This window comes from Trifolium pratense, linkage group LG2 (assembly GCF_020283565.1).
Source record: "Trifolium pratense cultivar HEN17-A07 linkage group LG2, ARS_RC_1.1, whole genome shotgun sequence".
Lineage (NCBI taxonomy): Eukaryota > Viridiplantae > Streptophyta > Magnoliopsida > Fabales > Fabaceae > Trifolium > Trifolium pratense.
This window is the reverse complement of record NC_060060.1, coordinates 22,373,686-22,391,318: the sequence shown is the minus strand read 5'-3', so window position 1 is coordinate 22,391,318 and position 17,633 is coordinate 22,373,686. Positions and strand designations below refer to the sequence as shown.

The 17,633-nt window shown below is 33.0% G+C and overlaps 3 protein-coding genes across 4 annotated transcripts; 1 reads left to right on the top strand and 2 right to left on the bottom strand.

Moving 5' to 3' along the window:
• The first annotated feature begins 3,995 nt into the window (after positions 1-3,995).
• Positions 3,996-6,957, top strand: LOC123910265 (LEAF RUST 10 DISEASE-RESISTANCE LOCUS RECEPTOR-LIKE PROTEIN KINASE-like 1.5). Its single transcript, XM_045961353.1, has one exon. The coding sequence runs from the start codon at positions 4,724-4,726 to the stop codon at positions 6,602-6,604; it is 1,881 nt and encodes a 626-aa protein (XP_045817309.1). The 5' UTR covers positions 3,996-4,723; the 3' UTR covers positions 6,605-6,957.
• Positions 6,958-8,288: 1,331 nt separating this feature from the next.
• Positions 8,289-14,051, bottom strand: LOC123910264 (tetratricopeptide repeat protein 38). 2 transcript variants are annotated; one of them, XM_045961351.1, is made up of 14 exons: positions 13,835-14,051; positions 13,601-13,750; positions 12,843-12,941; positions 12,456-12,557; positions 11,686-11,829; positions 11,454-11,548; positions 11,254-11,383; positions 11,069-11,173; positions 10,280-10,386; positions 10,148-10,199; positions 9,472-9,561; positions 9,109-9,193; positions 8,967-9,031; positions 8,289-8,877 (listed from the first exon to the last, which is right to left on the bottom strand). In XM_045961351.1, the coding sequence occupies exons 1-14, from the start codon at positions 13,934-13,936 to the stop codon at positions 8,791-8,793; spliced, it is 1,413 nt and encodes a 470-aa protein (XP_045817307.1). In that variant the 5' UTR covers positions 13,937-14,051; the 3' UTR covers positions 8,289-8,790. The 2 variants fall into 2 exon arrangements, with proteins under 2 accessions (XP_045817307.1, XP_045817308.1); XM_045961352.1 differs by lacking the exon at positions 12,843-12,941 and having other exon boundaries at positions 13,835-14,003.
• Positions 14,052-14,587: 536 nt separating this feature from the next.
• Positions 14,588-16,583, bottom strand: LOC123910269 (glutathione S-transferase U17-like). Its single transcript, XM_045961358.1, has 2 exons — positions 15,974-16,583; positions 14,588-15,225 (listed from the first exon to the last, which is right to left on the bottom strand). The coding sequence occupies exons 1-2, from the start codon at positions 16,292-16,294 to the stop codon at positions 14,848-14,850; spliced, it is 699 nt and encodes a 232-aa protein (XP_045817314.1). The 5' UTR covers positions 16,295-16,583; the 3' UTR covers positions 14,588-14,847.
• Positions 16,584-17,633: the final 1,050 nt, after the last annotated feature.

Below are 17,633 nucleotides of genomic sequence, written 5' to 3'. Positions count from 1 at the left end.
CGAATATAAAAAATATTATTTATATCTTTCTTCGGTATAATTTTATCTGTCAAGTATTATCTTATTTTATTATGTCATGTATTTAATACTAATTATTTTACAAATCAAAAGACACCTTATATTACTTCTTTTAAGATTCTAGGTTAAAGAAACAAAGTTGATCGAAGTACGTCGCAATGAAAAGGTTAACGAAAAGGTTAATTATGTTTGGTCATGACTTGTTTTTAGTTGGTAATTAATTATAGGCTTAATGTTTGTAATATGACAAATGAAAAAGATTGGAATGAAACTCTTCTGGTGGGGTTGATTTAGAAGAGTACTAAGTCTGAATTGAATAAATAATATAGTTGACGGGAAAGTTCCAGGTAATACAAATAAATGAGTATAAAATGAAAGATATACATCTATTATGAATTTTATATTTTTATTCTAAAACAAATGTTGAGAATTTCCGTAAAAAAAATGTTGACAATTACGTAGAACGAATTCAAATATACGTTCAAGCAAGTCACTAAGTTTAGTTTAGTGGCGAGTGATTTAAGTAGGATGTTATAAGTTTTGGGTTCAATCTCCGACTTATTATAAACCAATATATATATATATATATATATATATATATATATATATATATATATATATATATATATATATATATATATATATATTACAAAATCAGGGTTATCAAATAAATATATCAGTTATCATCAAATGACACCAAGGTATCAAACTTTAAAAATATGACACTTTCGATAACTCTTTACCAGATAATTGTATTACAAAATCGACCGTTGAATTACAAAATACTATAACATAAATCATATATATAGAATATAACATTAATCGAAAATCATTTGATATGTCAAAAAGATACATCAAAATTAACTCAATTTGATGAGCAATGTCACAAGTGTTATTTGAATATAATGCAACCATATCTCTTCCACTATTGTCTGATGGCAATAGGGGTTAGTCCTATGTGGCATCACCTGCGTAGACTTAGGGATAGACAAAATCTAAAGAGGAAACAAACAACGTAGGAGGTAGACAAATTATATTAGTTTAAAACAAAAAGTATATTTAAGATTAGACTGGCAAGAACAAATACATTTTCTTAATGTTATTGGAAGTTCAGGTGCAAGCGACGCAACTAGAGGAGCAATTGGAGCAAAGAATGGTGTTGGTTGATCAATGCCATCTCTTCATTTCGCTAAAGGATGTATTGGTCGCCGGTAGACATTCAAGGGTGGTGTAATGGAGCTAGAATGGGTGTTAGGACGATAGGTGTTGTATCCTTAACATATAGTAGTTATCATCAAATGGCATAGTAGTGGAGAAGAATGGGCAAGTTTTAAAGAACATGACATCAACAAAAACAATGTATTATGTTAAATTTGAGGACAAGAACAATGATAACATTTTGTACACGTACGTAGTTCAGAAAAATACATTTCACGAATCTGGCTCCTTTAAAAAAAGTGAGTAATATGAATCATTAATTAACAAATTAAATTTGAATGTTGCAACTAGGAGTATATGGTATCATGATTATGAATTTGTTGCAACAACTCTTAATCTTTTTTAATTTACACTTTAGAGGAGTCATTTCTTTTTTCACGGTATTAATTTTTAATCGAAATTTAAATTGGGTTGGCCTAGTATAATCTTTCCATCTTTACATGATATATGGAAGAAAAATGAGGGTGCAGAAAGTCACTTCCCATGTATATTACAGAAGTAAAAAAATAAACTCCAATAGTGGCCCAGCCAGCCCGAGAAACTTCAATTGATACACTTAGCCCAAAACTCATTGAAGTAGGAGGAGTATATTTTCATAGCGAAATTTTATGATTGAATTTATATGAAGGTGTTTAAACTAATAATATTGACATTTATCAATTAAATTAGGACATGAATGGAGTATCATTATTTAAAGGATAAAATATATTTTAAAGTCCTATTTTTATAGCGAGTTTTGGTTTTCGTCCCAATAAAATAAAATCGATTGTTTTCATCTCTACAAATTATTTTCTTTTGTTTTTAGTCCTTAATAAACAACATTTTGACATTTTAATGTCAATATTATAACATTTTTATGTTTGAAATGGTCTATATTATGTCTATAAAAATAAGGAAAAGAAAAATAATACTTGTCTATAAAACCAAAACTCACTGTAAAAATGGTCACACAATTTAGAAAGGATTCTATCCTTTATATATTAAAACACAAAACATAAGCAAACAAGTTTAGCCGCCTAAACTTGCATTATCCCGCCTAAACATTTTAACTCTTCGGCTTCCATCACTTTTTTCCTATCTCTCTTACATTTACACCAATTAATTATTTTATTTGACTTCTCCTTCCCAATATTTTCACTACCTACTTCTACTATTTGTGAGTTTTATTTAACTAACACACAATGTGACTGATTTTTTTTTCTTCTTGCTTTGCTTTCAGAATTTTTATACTATTTTTAATAAATATTTTTTTTTATAAAAACTTCAAATGAAAATTTGATTTAAATGAAAATTTGATTTAAATAGTTTATCTTAAAATGTCATTTTAAATATTTCATCATTTTGTTACAAACTTTTTTGAATGACAAAATTTCAAAAAACACTAAAAATCATTTTCGTAACTTATTTTTCAGAGATATTTTTAAAAAATGTGATTTTTATTAGGCTTTATTATGTATTTGATCCTTTATGTTTATTTTAGGTTTTAATTTGATTTCTTACGTTTTAAAATTATAAATTTGGTCCCTTATGTTTCCACCATTTGCATTAGTTAGTCATTTCCATTAGTTTTTTCACTAACACCGTTTCAACTATACACGTGTCCACGTGTTTGTCCACATATGCAAACTGTCTGCCACATGTAACAAAACTAACAAAAAAGACTAACTAATACAAACGGTGAAAACGTACGAGACCAAATTGATACTTTTTAAACGTAAGAGATCAAATTAAAACCTAAAATAAACGTAAATGACCAAATGTGTAGCTAAGTTAGGACAGATCTAGGGTTAATTATATATTTGGTCCCTTATATTTATTTTAAGTTTCAATATGATCCCTTAAGTTTAAAAAGTTTCAATTTAATCATTTTAGTCAAATTTTGGTTTAAATCGTTCATATAGCTAACAAATTTGCATGTGTGGACAACTTAGAAAGGTGTCACATAAAATTTTTAGACGTAATTAACTAAAAATAAAAAGGACAAACTTAAGTTGACATCAATAAGACCAAATTGAAACTTTTAAACATAGAGGACCAACTTTTGAAACTTAAAATAAAGATAACGGGCCAAATATGCAATTAAGTCAATATTAATTCAAAGGCTTAATTATTTATGATCTTTAACTTTTAAATTTTATTTTCATACATAAATTTTAAATTAAATTTCACTTATTCATAAATGTCCCGTGCATCGCACGGGTATACAGACTAGTTTATGTATGTAGGCTGATACTTATTCAAATAAAAAGCATTTTTTTTTACAAACAAAACCTTTTTAAAACAAAAATCAAACAAAAAGTCTTGAAAAATTGATAATTATCTCCATTCTTTTTCTTTTGACATAAAGTTGAAGCATGAAGGTAGGAAAATTATTAACCGATAGATATATTTTTCAACGCTTATATCACTATATTTAAATTTGTGTTTACAAGTTAGTGGATTTAATCTAATGATAAAAGATTTTGATAGTATACATGAGGTTTATTGTAAAAAGAGGAAATCACGTGGCTTTAGAAAATGAGTAATGCTAGGGACACACCCTCTAACACACTCTTTAAACACACCCCAATCTTCTAAAGCCACGTGATTTCATCTTTATGTTTCTTTACCGGAAACCTGGTTTTCCAAGTTGATAACATGATTTTTTTTTTAACATAACTATGAAAAGAAAAACACCATGATAGTGTTCTCCAATCTCTAAAAACTCTATAGATCCAACCAATTTGTACTCCATTAACTCAGTAACCTTCTGCTCCATTAACTCAGTCACCTTCCTCTTACCCCTTTCATTTCTTCTTTACGCTCACAGATTTGAGAAAAAAGAGTGTATTTTTTTTTTCAATTCTCTTTATTTTTTCTTACCCTTTAAATGATTCTGGGTTTTAATCAATTTATTCTATTTGGAATTGGATAACCTCAACTCTCAATCTAGATTTTGTAGTTAAGTTCTAAGATGATATCAGAATCTATCCTAAATCCAGTTTGTTGTGGAGACTTTTTATATTTGTGTCACTCGTTGTTGTTGATTCCGGTTCTAGCTTGTTCAGTCCTTGACGTGAGTGACTGTGTTAGAAGTTCCACATTAATTATAGTGCAAACCTAATATATCTTCTGAACGTAACTGTAAAGACTAATCAAAATTACCGACGTACATTTAAATTTAATTTTGAAAAAGGTACCGCTAGTTGTAAGGGTTAATATTGGCTGTTCACTTTTGTAATAAATTTGCATTTGGAAACCTCTGCCCAATTTTGAGGTAAGTGTTTGTCTTTTGTGTGTTCGCTGCACGTGACCCTCTTTTTGTGTTCTTTTTCACTTTTCACCCTTTTCTTTCCTTTCTCCAACTCCAAGAGAACCTCTCTCTACTACCCATAGCATCACTACCACTCACCTTCCTTCAGATCCCATCTTACTCAAATCATTTCCCATTCATTAATGACTCCACAAACCACACTTCTTTCACTCTTCTTCACCCATATCCATAACCATGTCTCTCTTTCCCTTAACCATTACCCTCTCCTTCCTCATCCTCCTCCTACTCTTCCCTACATCCACTCAAACATGCTCATCAATCAATAACACAACAAAATTACACTCTTGCCCTCCATTCTCATCCACCCCACCATTCCCATTCTCAACCTCCCCAGGCTGTGGCCACCCATCTTTCCAACTAACCTGCTCAACCCCCTACTCTTTCCTCACCATCAACAACCTCACTTTCTCAATCCTCTCTTTCAAACCCAACACTTCCTCAATCCTCCTATCCCCTCACACCACCACCACCACCACTTGTTCTTCAACATCTTCAATCCCAAACAAACCAATCAACCTCTCCAACACACCATTCACACTCTCCGATGAAACATGTTCACGTCTCTCTTTTCTTCAACCTTGTTCCCCACCAACTCACCCAAATTGCAGTCTTTGTCCTTGGCAATGCAAAATCATCAAAAACCCAACTGAAATATTCAATGATTGTAGATCCATGCATCACTCTGTTTCAGATTCTGAACCTAGTTGTCAAAGTGATGTTCTTAGTTACCTCAATGAAATTCTCACTTTAGGTATCGAAGTTCAATGGGACCAAGCTTTAACACAAGACACTTACTTCACAAATTGCAGCAATTGCATCAACAAGAACGGTTTTTGCGGTTTCAATTCTTCAGACCCGAATCAAGACTTCATTTGTTACCAATCAAAATCAACTTTTTCACCACCGTGGATTCGGAAAATGAAACTTAACAAAATCGCGATTTTCGCTATTATTATAGCTTCCACTTCGTTGATTCTGTTTCTCTCAGTTATCATTTCAATTCTCCGGTCAAGAAAGTTAAACACGACGGTGGAAGAAGATCCAACCACCGTATTCCTCCACAACCACCGCAACGCGAATCTATTTCCACCGGTTTTCACCTACGATGAATTAAACATTTCTACCAACAACTTCGATCCGAAGCGAAAAATCGGCGACGGAGGATTCGGCTCTGTTTATCTCGGAAACCTCCGTGACGGAAAAATCGCCGCCGTGAAACATCTTCACCGGCATAATCACACAGCGGCATTCTCATCAAAATCATTCTGCAACGAGATTCTGATTCTCTCATCGATCGATCATCCAAATCTCGTTAAACTTCACGGTTACTGTAGCGATCCACGAGGTTTGATTCTTGTTTATGATTACATCCCTAACGGAACCCTAGCGGAACATCTTCACGGTTCAAAGAGTAAACGGAACGGTTATAAGCTGACGTGGCAAACGCGGCTTGATATTGCAATACAAACGGCGTTAGCGATGGAGTATCTTCATTTCTCAGTTAAACCACCGATAGTTCACAGAGATATAACGTCGTCAAATATTTTTATTGAGAAAGATATGAGAATTAAAGTCGGTGATTTTGGGTTATCGAGGTTGTTAGTTTTGCAAGAAACTACTAATAATCAAACGACGTCGTCTAGTGGTTTTGTTTGGACTGGTCCACAAGGTACACCAGGTTATTTAGACCCGGAATATCATCGCTCTTTTCGATTAACTGAAAAGAGTGACGTGTATAGTTTTGGTGTGGTTTTGCTCGAGTTAATTACAGGGCTTAAAGCAGTTGATTATTGTAGAGATAAACGCGAGATGGCACTTGCTGACATGGTCGTTTCGAGGATTCACACGGGTCAATTGAAAGAGGTACTGGACCCGGTACTTGATTTGAGTAACGACGGTGAAATGCTTAATGCGGTGGCTGCTGTGGCGGAGCTGGCTTTTCGATGTGTTGCATCGGATACAGATGATCGACCCGATTCAAAGGAGGTTGTGGAGGAGTTGAAACGGGTTCGGTTACGAACGTCAATGAATGGTGACGTGGCGAAGGATGAATGAGTTGTGCACATGTGGAGTTTGACTCCGTGAGTTGAAGTTTTGTCGTAGGGTAACGTGGACCCGCCTTGGAACAAAAATTAAACTCACACGTTGGTGTTGTGCGCACGTGGGTGTCTTCTAATTAATGTTTATTGTTACGTAACGTGTAGGGTAAATATGTGAGTGACACAGTACCGGTATTTGAAATTTAAATTTAGTATGGGAGGGTACTTTGAATTGACTCAGCTGAGAATGGGTATGTGGATGAGGACTATTTTAGATATTGCTTTGTTACTCAAAATATCTATCTATGAGGGTAAATGTGTATAGTACTGTTTAACTGTTCTGTGAAAAATACATTTTCCATTTTTGAATTGTACTGCACCTTTCTCCCTAGGCCCCCTATAATATTATAGTATACTACTAGTAGTAATAGTATGTTGTTTGAGTGTCAATTAACCATTTGCTCCATAGTTTCATTTCTGCTCATGGGAATTGGATGTTTTTTACATAGTAATTGATTTGGACCATTCGATCTTAAATTAGCGGTTGAGATATTTTTACTGTATAAACATGAGTTTAATATTTGAAATATACTGTAAATTGTCCATCTTTATGATTTAAACTGTTCGATATTAAATTAACAGTTGACATATTTTTACCGTTTAAACATGAGTTTGAAATTTGAAATATACGGTAAATTGTCTATCTCTAATTTAGTTGATGTGCAAGGGAAAACATGGTTATGAGAAGATGGTTATGAGAAGTTAGCTAGCAGTCCATTATATATGGATCAATTATTTATGCTAATTGCTAATCCTTAATTTTAAGAAAATTACTATTAGTTTTATTGGTATAAAAACATAACTAAGACATTGAACCAAGTGATTAACAAGCTTTGTTTAGGATGAGTTTTCTGGGAGCACCCAAATTTAATTTACAGTGAAAACAATTTTTAGACAGACTTTACTTATCTCGCATCTCGCGCCGAACTTTGAATTATCGATATCCATTTCCCCTAAGAAAAAAAGCCTAATAAGGGATTGTGGTCCACTACCACGTGGCCTTGCTTTTTCAAATTTGGATTTTTTTATCCTTTGTTGAAGGGCATAGAAAAAGGCTAGATATACTAATTAAGTGGCTGTGTGGCCAAGTAAGTTGGCTGGTAAGTCTTCTAATAAGCTTTTTTGAGAACGACATCAACTAACAAAAGCCAAATAATGACGACTTCTCCACCAATATTTCCCGTGAATTGCGTTTCCAAATCTTATTGCTGCACCCCCCATGAGGACCCAACACTTTCTTTTCCATGACCCACTTTGTTTCTTCCCCAACATTTGACATTAAAATATGAGCATTCGAAATTGCATAATGCCAAAAAAGAAGCTCACATAGTCACATGGGGAGTATCAAGGAAATTTTTAATGTGAACCATCAAATTGGTCCATCAACAATTGTTGTACAATAATCAAAAGACGATAGACGTCGCTTTTCTAAAGTAGTAAACTTCCAACTATCCTTTTAGATAAAGCGATAACTCAATTGATGTCTATTCTTGATAAAAACAAATGAAAAAAAATATATACAACTCAACTCAACTTTATCTCATTTTTTCTCTAGTTTTGTTGTGTCATCAATTAGGTCACCGTCTCAGTACTATGGATGAAAAGACATTTTTTCTACTTTCAAAGGACATCATCATTCATCCATAAAAGTTTGTCCGATTTTAAGCACTGGTCTATTTGATAAGAAGCCCCACATCAGAGGTGAGATGACCTAGACATGACTTTATATAGTGAGTTAATTATCACCTTACAAGTTGGTTTAGTAGAGTTGAGTTAAGCTCAACTCCCAATTCTAAGACTATTGTTCACCTTATGTAACTACAAGTTCTAAAAGCGAGCCCTAAAAAAAAAAGGGTTCTAAAAGCGTTCAACTATATGAACGCAGATTTTCATTCATGGACAAAGGAGGGGAAGGAGGCTCCTCCTAGCCAACCACAAACAAGGCATCATTGTCATTGTTATGACTTTTGAGTTGCATTTATTTTTTATACATATATAATATACTATGAGTTACATTTATTTCATAATAATATAGTGAACCATGCTAAAGGAGTAGGACTCTCTTTTGCATTGGCAGCTTATGCATTCACATCACATGCATTCACATAGAACCGGATATGTTTTGATTCTATAATTATTCACTTAGTTAAAATAAGCACTCTCGAAAAACTTGGCTTTCTCATTTGCAATTTCAGCTTCCGGTCTCTTTGCTAGTTTGTATCCTCTCTCCTATAAGGAAAAAAATGCAGCAATAACAATAATACAATTCTCCAAAACCATAAGCAAAGGATTTGATGACACAATGCAACTAAACGTACCAGCAAACGCCATAAGAAAGCAGTTCCGTCTCTCTTCTTGATTCGCTTATCAATTACTTCAATTGCTGGGATAAAAGTTCATCATAATTGAAGATGATTTATGATGAGTTTGAAAAATTAAATGAAAAGTTTGAGATTTTACCCTTTGTTGCGTCTCCGCTGTTCAACAACATGATGTACCAAACTTCGTTGAATACATCAACTTGTTCATCAGATGCACCAATTATCTTCACATAACCAAAATTGTCATTATTAATTCCAGAAGAAAAAAATGGTAAGGCCACAATACCGGATTTGGATTTCGTGCAGTCACAAATTCGTCACAAATTCCACGCAGTGCACATCAATAATTGTTAGATCAAGATAGAGTCTTAAAAAAGTAAAATCTACTTGCTTTCTGCACTGCTCAATCTCTATACAACAAGACCGGTGTGCTGAGTGCTGACTATGTGAATGTGTGAATTTGTGACTACAACAAATTCAAAGGAAGTCTAATTAATATAACCTTGCAATCATTGCCGTCAAAATCTGGACCAAGTAGTTCTAGTCCATATTTGTAGTTACCTCTTCCATATGCATAAAGTACTTCTGCAAGCTATATTGAAATGAAGAAATGGAGGCAAAAAAATTAACAAAGGAAAATCAAAATATAGTCCACTTGGATGAGCATTAATCATTTTTAAATTTTTGTAACATTATTAGTTAATGTATCAATGTGCTGATTGCTTCTCACACCTAGGCCCTGTCTGGCTAAACATGTTAATTAAGCGCTTATAGCATAAACACTAGTGGGGTAAGTGCTTACGTATAAGCTATTTCTATAACAAATAAAAAGAAATAAAGTCAAACTGAATTCATATAAGCTATAAGCTACTTTCATAGCTGTCCTAGAGAACTTATGGAAATAATCTGAAATCATAAGCTCTCACAAACAGTCTAATATGAACTTCTGTCAGTAAATAAGTTAAAATAAGTCAAACCAAATATGCCCCTAGTCTAAGACTCTTGTATAATGCTATTTTCGGTAACATTACTAGTCAATGTTGTACTTTACAAAAGGTGATTTGTCACTTTTTTAGGTATATTAAGAGCATTAAGACCAAAAGTGGCTTCGCCCGAAGGTGATTTGTCACTTATCGATCAATTTTTATATAATCACGGAAGTGGGAACGGAAACATACCATCATTCCTTTCTGCATTATTTGTTGCTTCTTTTTAGTCATCCTCGAAATCCTACAGTAAGATAACATGTTATCACAATTCATACCACGCTGCATCTAAAACAACACTTTCTGTATATAACACTTCCACACCTTTCTTTTAATCCCTTTAGAAGATCGTCTGCTTTCGAAATTTGTCCAGTCTTTGCCAAAGCCCAAACTGTCAATACATCAAGGTGCCACTCTAAATACCAGTTTGCCTAAACATAGAATAATTCCAAGCATTTTAAAAGAAACATTTAGCATGAATATCCTAAAATTGTAAAGAGTTTTAAGTTTTTTCCACATAATACTTGAAGTATTATACAAAAGCTACATCAAAATCATCATAAAGAAACATGAAAAGAATATTTTATTTTATTGAAAAACAAAGGCTTCATATGTAATGTACATTTCCTCTTGAAAATTATAAATTTATGAACTAAGAAATTATTAGATCTTGTTAAATATATTTGTTAACTTCTCTTCTTTGTACTTTTGAGTCCCAAACAATGTTGTCTATTGCAGATTGCAGAAAATAGTGGCTTGTTCAAATTCCGCTACAGTGCCACTATTTGACAACAATTTGTACTAAATTGCGTATCATGAAACAATAGCAGTCCGGTCAAATTCCGCTACGCTATAGTGGCGCTATATGACAACACCAGTTCCAAGTTCATACGATTGTTGTTATATTTTTGTCCATATTCTGTACTGCAACTATCACTAGTTTAATGTTCAGTCTGATTTCAATACATTGGAAGAGAGCACATTTAAGTATCGACTCAAACCAAAACACACAAGGGTTGAGAATTTAACTTAACATTTCAAGTGAAGCATTGAAGCATCCTACTAAATCACCATTCCTTGTTTATATATCATGTGACATGTATCATAACTAACCTGATCAGCAAGGCAATCTGCAAGCTTATGGAGTCGATCACCAAAAAATTCCAATTCATCACGTACGCACAACCGCAGAAGCAGAGCCACAGCATTTAAGTAAACCTATGTTCAGATGACGTCAGAATTCATGAAAGGAAGAAAAAGAAACTATTAGTAGTAACAAAGTTAATAAAATTGTTTACCTCGGGAGCCGCAGCATCAGTTTTGTCTAATTCCTTCCATATATAATTGTCATATACCTCGAGCACGCTCTGCATTGGAGCACTGCCTTCTAAGTAACAAAGTGCTACATGCCACCAATTGTGTGTTAACCTGAAAGGAAACTCTTTAGCTGATTAAGACAAAATGCGACAAAGCCATGGTTAAATAAATACATGCTTACATAAAAGATGAAGAAGAACTCCATGATGACGAACATTCTTCCATAAACTTAACAGCTTCTCTAAAACGGCACTCGTACTGAAGTACATGGCACAACTGTATAGCAAAATTCAATTATTATTATATTAATTATTGAGGTCATAATTTATAAAAAGTTTTTGCTGCAACACATTCGAGACAGTTTCATGAAGGTAGAGTGAACATTCCAATTTTTAACAAATACATTGACCTACAGCATGCTGTGACCACCCGTCGTGCTCGTTGATTTCGAATCCTCTTTTGGCAGCCTCCTCGGCGTCTTTCATTCGTCCAAGCTCCAACAAAGGAAAAGCAAGCATTCCATATATGTAATTTTCTCCTTCGTTTTGAGGTAGAACCTGTGAAACTTAGAAGGAAAAGGACTTATACATTTTTTCAATAATAATTAATATAAACTAAGAAGAAAAATAAGTTTATCTGCAAATTATATGAAATACTTATATTTTGTTTTGATGACAAGAATGAGAGATTAAGACAGGTTAAGAGCAATTATGACTAAGCATAATACAATGTTCCTGATTTTGGTGTTTGTCGCAACTTTGAAGTTTCAATGATAAAAAAGTATGGTCAACAAAAATAAACACTAACATGTTAAATCATTAGAGAATTTTTCGGTTAAGTAATTAGATTATATTCCCATTGCTGAGGCGAAAACAAATTAACATCCATATGTCCATGACATATTTCAACTTCTGTTCGACAAATTAGGCAGCAAAAGACTCCCAAAATCTCAACCTCAGTTCAACTTCTGGAGGAAATGCAACCAAAGGAAGCAAACATACATTATGAGTAAAAACTTTCTATTATATTATATATCATAAGATTTCGGCAACTTCTTTAAACAATCCACAAGATACATAGTTTTTTTCTAGTAATAAAAGTGCACCTTTTAATAGGAAAACTGAAAATTTGTTTGCACAAACAATAAAAGAAACATAACAGAAATGTTGAATTCAAAAGGAACCTGGTTAACGAGGGATAAAGACAGATCAGGTCGGCCCATGTAGAAGCACAAGATTTGTGCTCGCTTTAGAGAAACCAAATCTCTCGGGAACTCCTTTAGAAGCTTCAAACAAAAACAAGTCTCGTTAATTAAGCGAGTTTGAGTAGAAACACAGATGCATCTCAAAGCACAGAGCAGACAACTAGAGTTAGAAAGAAAGAAAAAAGTGCGGTAAGCATCACACAGTACACACCACACAGTAAGCTCGCCACACTAGAGAGAACTTTTTGGAGAAATAATGTATAAAAGATCATGTAAACTTGATCGAAATCAGTTACTACAAATACGAATAACAGATAATCAAAATGTCCGGTCAAATTCACTTTCTACTAAGCTCAGTCTACTCACCTTAGAATGCAACTCAACAGCTACATCGTCATCTCTACCTTGTGACATCAAATAACTGATGGCATCGAAAACTAGTTTCTCGTACAAGGTTGCATGTTCCTGTTACATCAAAATCCTAATCATGAATGAATTTTCTTTAATTCTAGTTTTTCAAATTCACTATTATAGTCCTCAAATTTAGTTCCCACACTTATTATTTTTTTGGGAATTTGGTACCTACACTTTCATATTTGCAATTTTGATCCACAAAGTTGATGATTTTAGTAAACTAAGGGACCAAAAGAACAAAAAAACTCTACATTGTTACATTGAAAAAAATAGGAGATCAAAAATACAAGTAAACATTGAAAGAATTGTATATGTTTGGTTCTACTTCTAGAGGTCTAGAATTGGTTTTAACATGTTTGATTTCTCTAAAGTAGAATTAATTTTGCCTCCAAAAGTGATTCTATTTGAAGCCAGAAATTGTAGCTTCTAATTCTAGAACTGATTTTTACACTCAAAATATATTGTTCAACTCATTATTATCCAAACATAAATCACTTTATATTCAACTCAGTTTTAGCCAGAATCAATTCATTCAAAAATCAATTTTTCTCACCGCAGAATAGAACATACACATGATTTTTACACTAAAATTTATTGTTCAACTCACATTTACCTAATACAAACATAAACCATTTTACATTCAACTCAAATTTTAATTAAAAAAAAAAAGTAAATATTTATTTTGACCGCAGAAGCAAACATGAACTTACAAGATGAGACTTAGCGGCATGAAGTAAAGAGGTAGCTCGAGAAGAATGAGAGGAAACAAAATGAGCTGCTAAGGTGTTTGCTAAGACACAATTGTTATCATGGACCAGTGCTTCCAGAATCACACGTCTCTTTCTACCATAGGTGAGAACCTTCATTGAAAAGATCGAAATAGATTTTCAACAAACACAAACACAAGAAAGAGAGAAAGGATTATGTAAATTAGTACTTATTACCTGATGGTAGTAGGAGTTGATGGCTGAAATGCAGAGCTGAGAGGAAGTTGTAACATCGTACCCACAACCGTCTAATTTGATCCTTCCTTCTTCTTCTTCCATTGTTCTTCTTCTGCTCTGCTATGTGTTAAGTTCCCAATGTTAATAATAACAAACAAGATCGTGTAGGTGCTTTTTGGGTTCATCCTAGTCATCTCTTTGACTCTTTCTTCGTGTCAATTTCACAAGTTTTTGTTTTTGTTTTTTTTTTTTTTTTATACACATTTTTGTTGTAGTTGAGTAGTCGGTCTAACATTAATGCAATTTCCGCAGTTTTTAATCTGAGCCGTTTATTTAAGATCAGACGGTTAATATTATATATATGATTTTACACAATAAAACAATTTGGACTGCCGATTTAAAATTGGACAGTCTAGATTTTATACAACAGGGTGCTATAAAAAATGTGAAATCCTATCCCAACATTAACCTTTAGAATAAATTAAGGAACGGTTTCTGCATATATGATATGATATTTTTATCATCTGAATTATGTTCGGGTGAAAAAAAATAACATTTATATGGTGAAGATGAGAGATTTAGGAAGAAAAATAAAATAAAATAAAATAAAAGAGTGTTTGCGATTTTGAGAAGACAGTCAATTTAGTTTTCAAATTGATTCTATTTTGAATAATGAAATGAAAGGGATGTGCCGGACACACCTTGGCATGCGCCAAACTCACATCAACAATCACAGATGGTTCTAAATTGCAATTGAAGTAACAATCTAAACTTTTGATATCGCAACCAAATGCAGGCAATTGCACGCAATACACATCAATTGTTATCGCAATTGCGTTGCAAATCACAATTTAAAACTATTGTGTATCTGTACTACACCAATGCAAGAAAAGTTCATAAGATAACTCGTGACAACAAACAATATGGGCTTACATGAAAAACAGATAAGAAAAACTACAGAATATGCTATAATATGCATTTTATTCAATTCATGCAAGTTAAAACATTTCCAACTACTTAGGACAAGCAGCAGCAGCCATTCTTTGCACCAAACCCTTAGCAAACTCCAAAAGTTTATCAATTTCTGGTAGATTTCCCTTAACAGCAGGATGAGCAACAAAAGCTTCAGCCCATTTCACCAATGCAGGAGTCTTTGTTTCATCAAGCACTTTTTTTCCTATCATTTTTTCTGTGACCCTTAACCAACTTAAATAGCTTCCAAAACCAATATCAAGAAATCCAATCTTGTCTCCTCCAAAAAACTCCTTTCCTTCACTGTACTTGTTGAGCACATCTTCTAACCTCAAAAGCACTTCTTCCATTTGATCAAAATTTGCCTTTTTTGACTCCTCATTTTGAGCAACCAAATGATTTCTTGAGGAATTATACCACTACTCTCCCATTGAAACAAAAAACATTGACAAACAATAAGATGAGTTATAATGGTCATACATAATTTTTATTTAACTTGTGATTAAAAATAATTAATTATTTTTACATAGACTTAGGACCCGTTTGGATTTGCTTATTTGAAGAGCTTATGAAAAGTAACTTATGTAAATAAATAAGCTTTTATGTTAATTCATAAGTTCTCGCTAGGAAAAATTGTATCTTTATAAGTTGTTACTTCATAAAATACCTTAATAAGCTTATAAATAATACATAAAAACTTATTTATTTGTATTAGTTGTTTTGCATAAGTTCAAAAATAAGTCATCCAATCGGACCCTTAAAACTGAATATTTTCCAATTACTAAATATTTTAGCTGTGTTAGGATAAAATATTGACTCTAACTCGCATCATAAAACTAACTAGTTAGAACTTCTAAGAAGTTTTACCGGTCATATATTTACTCAGATCGTCTCCATGAGCGGTGCAACAAAACAATTTATGTGTAAAAAAATGTTACCGCATGTTGTGGTATGCTATCTTAGATAAAAATATTTGTTGCACTTCTGAACAATGGGAGACGATCTGATTCTTCGTATCTTTATCCAACATGGTATTTCAGTTTTTATTTGATATAATTTCAAATGAAAAGGTTGGATTTATCTTTCTCATAAAATGTACTCAAAGACGGAGGAATAAAAATAAAAATTTCATAAAGGTTAGTAAAAATGAACAAGGAATAGAAATACCTTGTCATCGATGTAGGCAACCCAAAATCGCGCAATGGCGCAATCATAAGCATTTGAAGGAAGGATAGGAGTACCATTATTTTTCCAAACTTCATCAATGTATTCAACTATGATTGCAGATTCAGAAATGGGTTTATCACCATGAATTAGAACTGGAATTTTTTTGTAAACGGGGTTGGATTGAAGAAGCAAGTCACTTTTAGGATTCATGGTTTCTACAATGTTGTCATAATCCAATCCTTTGATGTTAAGGGCAATTTTTACTCTCAATGCAAATGGACTAGAAGGTGTACTCAAAAGCTTCAAGTCATTTGTAGCCATTGTTAATTAAGAATGTGAAATTCTTGTGCCGATATCTATATGAAAGAAAAAATGCTGAGAGAGTAACAAATTTGGCACATGTTGTTACCTACCAATAGTATTACCTACCAATTTTATTTTGTTGCTAAAAAGTAAAAAAAAACTACCATTATGGCACAAAGCCACATGGCTTGAGTCATTGGAGTTCGCTCGGGCTATACGAAAGGTTGCTTCAATATTACGGTAGTTTTCGTTGAGAGCGAGGATGTTTCGTGTACAAATTTTTCTAGTGTCATTTTCTGTGTTGGGTCGGTCATGGTTATAAATAGACAACACTGCAAGGAAACGAGAAAATTGGTGTCCTTCTAGATACCATTTTTAAAATAAAATAAAAAACTATTATGGTACATATTGAATTCGAGGAGGGAGGTGGTCAAGTGTTCGAACAAATTTAGTTGAGAGGGAGAAAATCAACGTTATGAGTTCCCTAGGCACTCCGTCGAAAATTAACCACCTTTAATGGTCGTAGAAATTTCATACTTACTGTACATGTTAACAACAAAAATGAAAAAATCTAGGAGGGACCAACCGGTGTACCGGTAATTCAATATTCAAAGCAAGCAAGAAGGGGCATCTACCAAATTCATAATGAATATTAATGGCTAACTAACAATTACCTATCAAACCAGTTACTCTAAAATGTATCGGGTATAAATACTTTCAGAATGTGTTTGAATACATTTCTTAGAAGTGTTTGAATTTTTCTTTTAAACAGCAAGCATTTACCTTTTTAAAAATAGTTTATTTCATACGTATGAAATATGTCATGGACATACATGGATGTTAATTAGTGTACACACTTGTATGCCCATGATGTCCAATTCAAATTTAAATTAAGGTCAGATTTTTTTTTAAAATTCGGTATCAAGCTTAAAGGTTGATTAATATGGAGATTAACTGCAATCAGGAGGGGCCGAAATCACTTAATACCAGAACTGACTCCCGAATAATGATTTAGGGCCCTTTAGATTTGACTTATTTTTGAGCTTATAAAAATAGTCTATCCAAATAAATAAACTTTAATGTTATTTTATAAGTTTTAGTTGGTCACTTCTATCATGAACAAGTTCATCAAGTGGTGCATGGTACACCACTACTTCTCAATAACTCTACGACGAATATAAATTTTATAAAATTCACCGTTGGATTGAAAGTTTATACACATAGATCATCCATAAATTTTTTTAGAAAAAATGAAAATCATTTGATGTGTTATTGAGACACATCAAAATTAACGGTTTATGGTCCTCTTTGGTGGTTTGGTGACTGTGGAGTGTGTATTAGGTGGTGTCTGTTTTTA

Bases quoted from the DNA above. Each gene is read 5' to 3' on its own strand.
- LOC123910265 (XM_045961353.1), top strand. From the start codon at position 4,724: ATGTCTCTCTTTCCCTTAACCATTACCCTCTCCTTCCTCATCCTCCTC.
- LOC123910269 (XM_045961358.1), bottom strand. From the start codon at position 16,294: ATGGCTACAAATGACTTGAAGCTTTTGAGTACACCTTCTAGTCCATTT. The intron at 15,226-15,973 runs GTATTTCTATTC...ATGGGAGAGTAG, and splicing joins TTGCCTACATCGATGACAAG to TGGTATAATTCCTCAAGAAA.
- LOC123910264 (XM_045961351.1), bottom strand. From the start codon at position 13,936: ATGGAAGAAGAAGAAGGAAGGATCAAATTAGACGGTTGTGGGTACGAT. The intron at 11,830-12,455 runs GTTCCTTTTGAA...TAAGTTTCACAG, and splicing joins CTTTATCCCTCGTTAACCAG to GTTCTACCTCAAAACGAAGG. The intron at 9,194-9,471 runs GTTATATTAATT...GGTTATGTGAAG, and splicing joins TTGACGGCAATGATTGCAAG to ATAATTGGTGCATCTGATGA.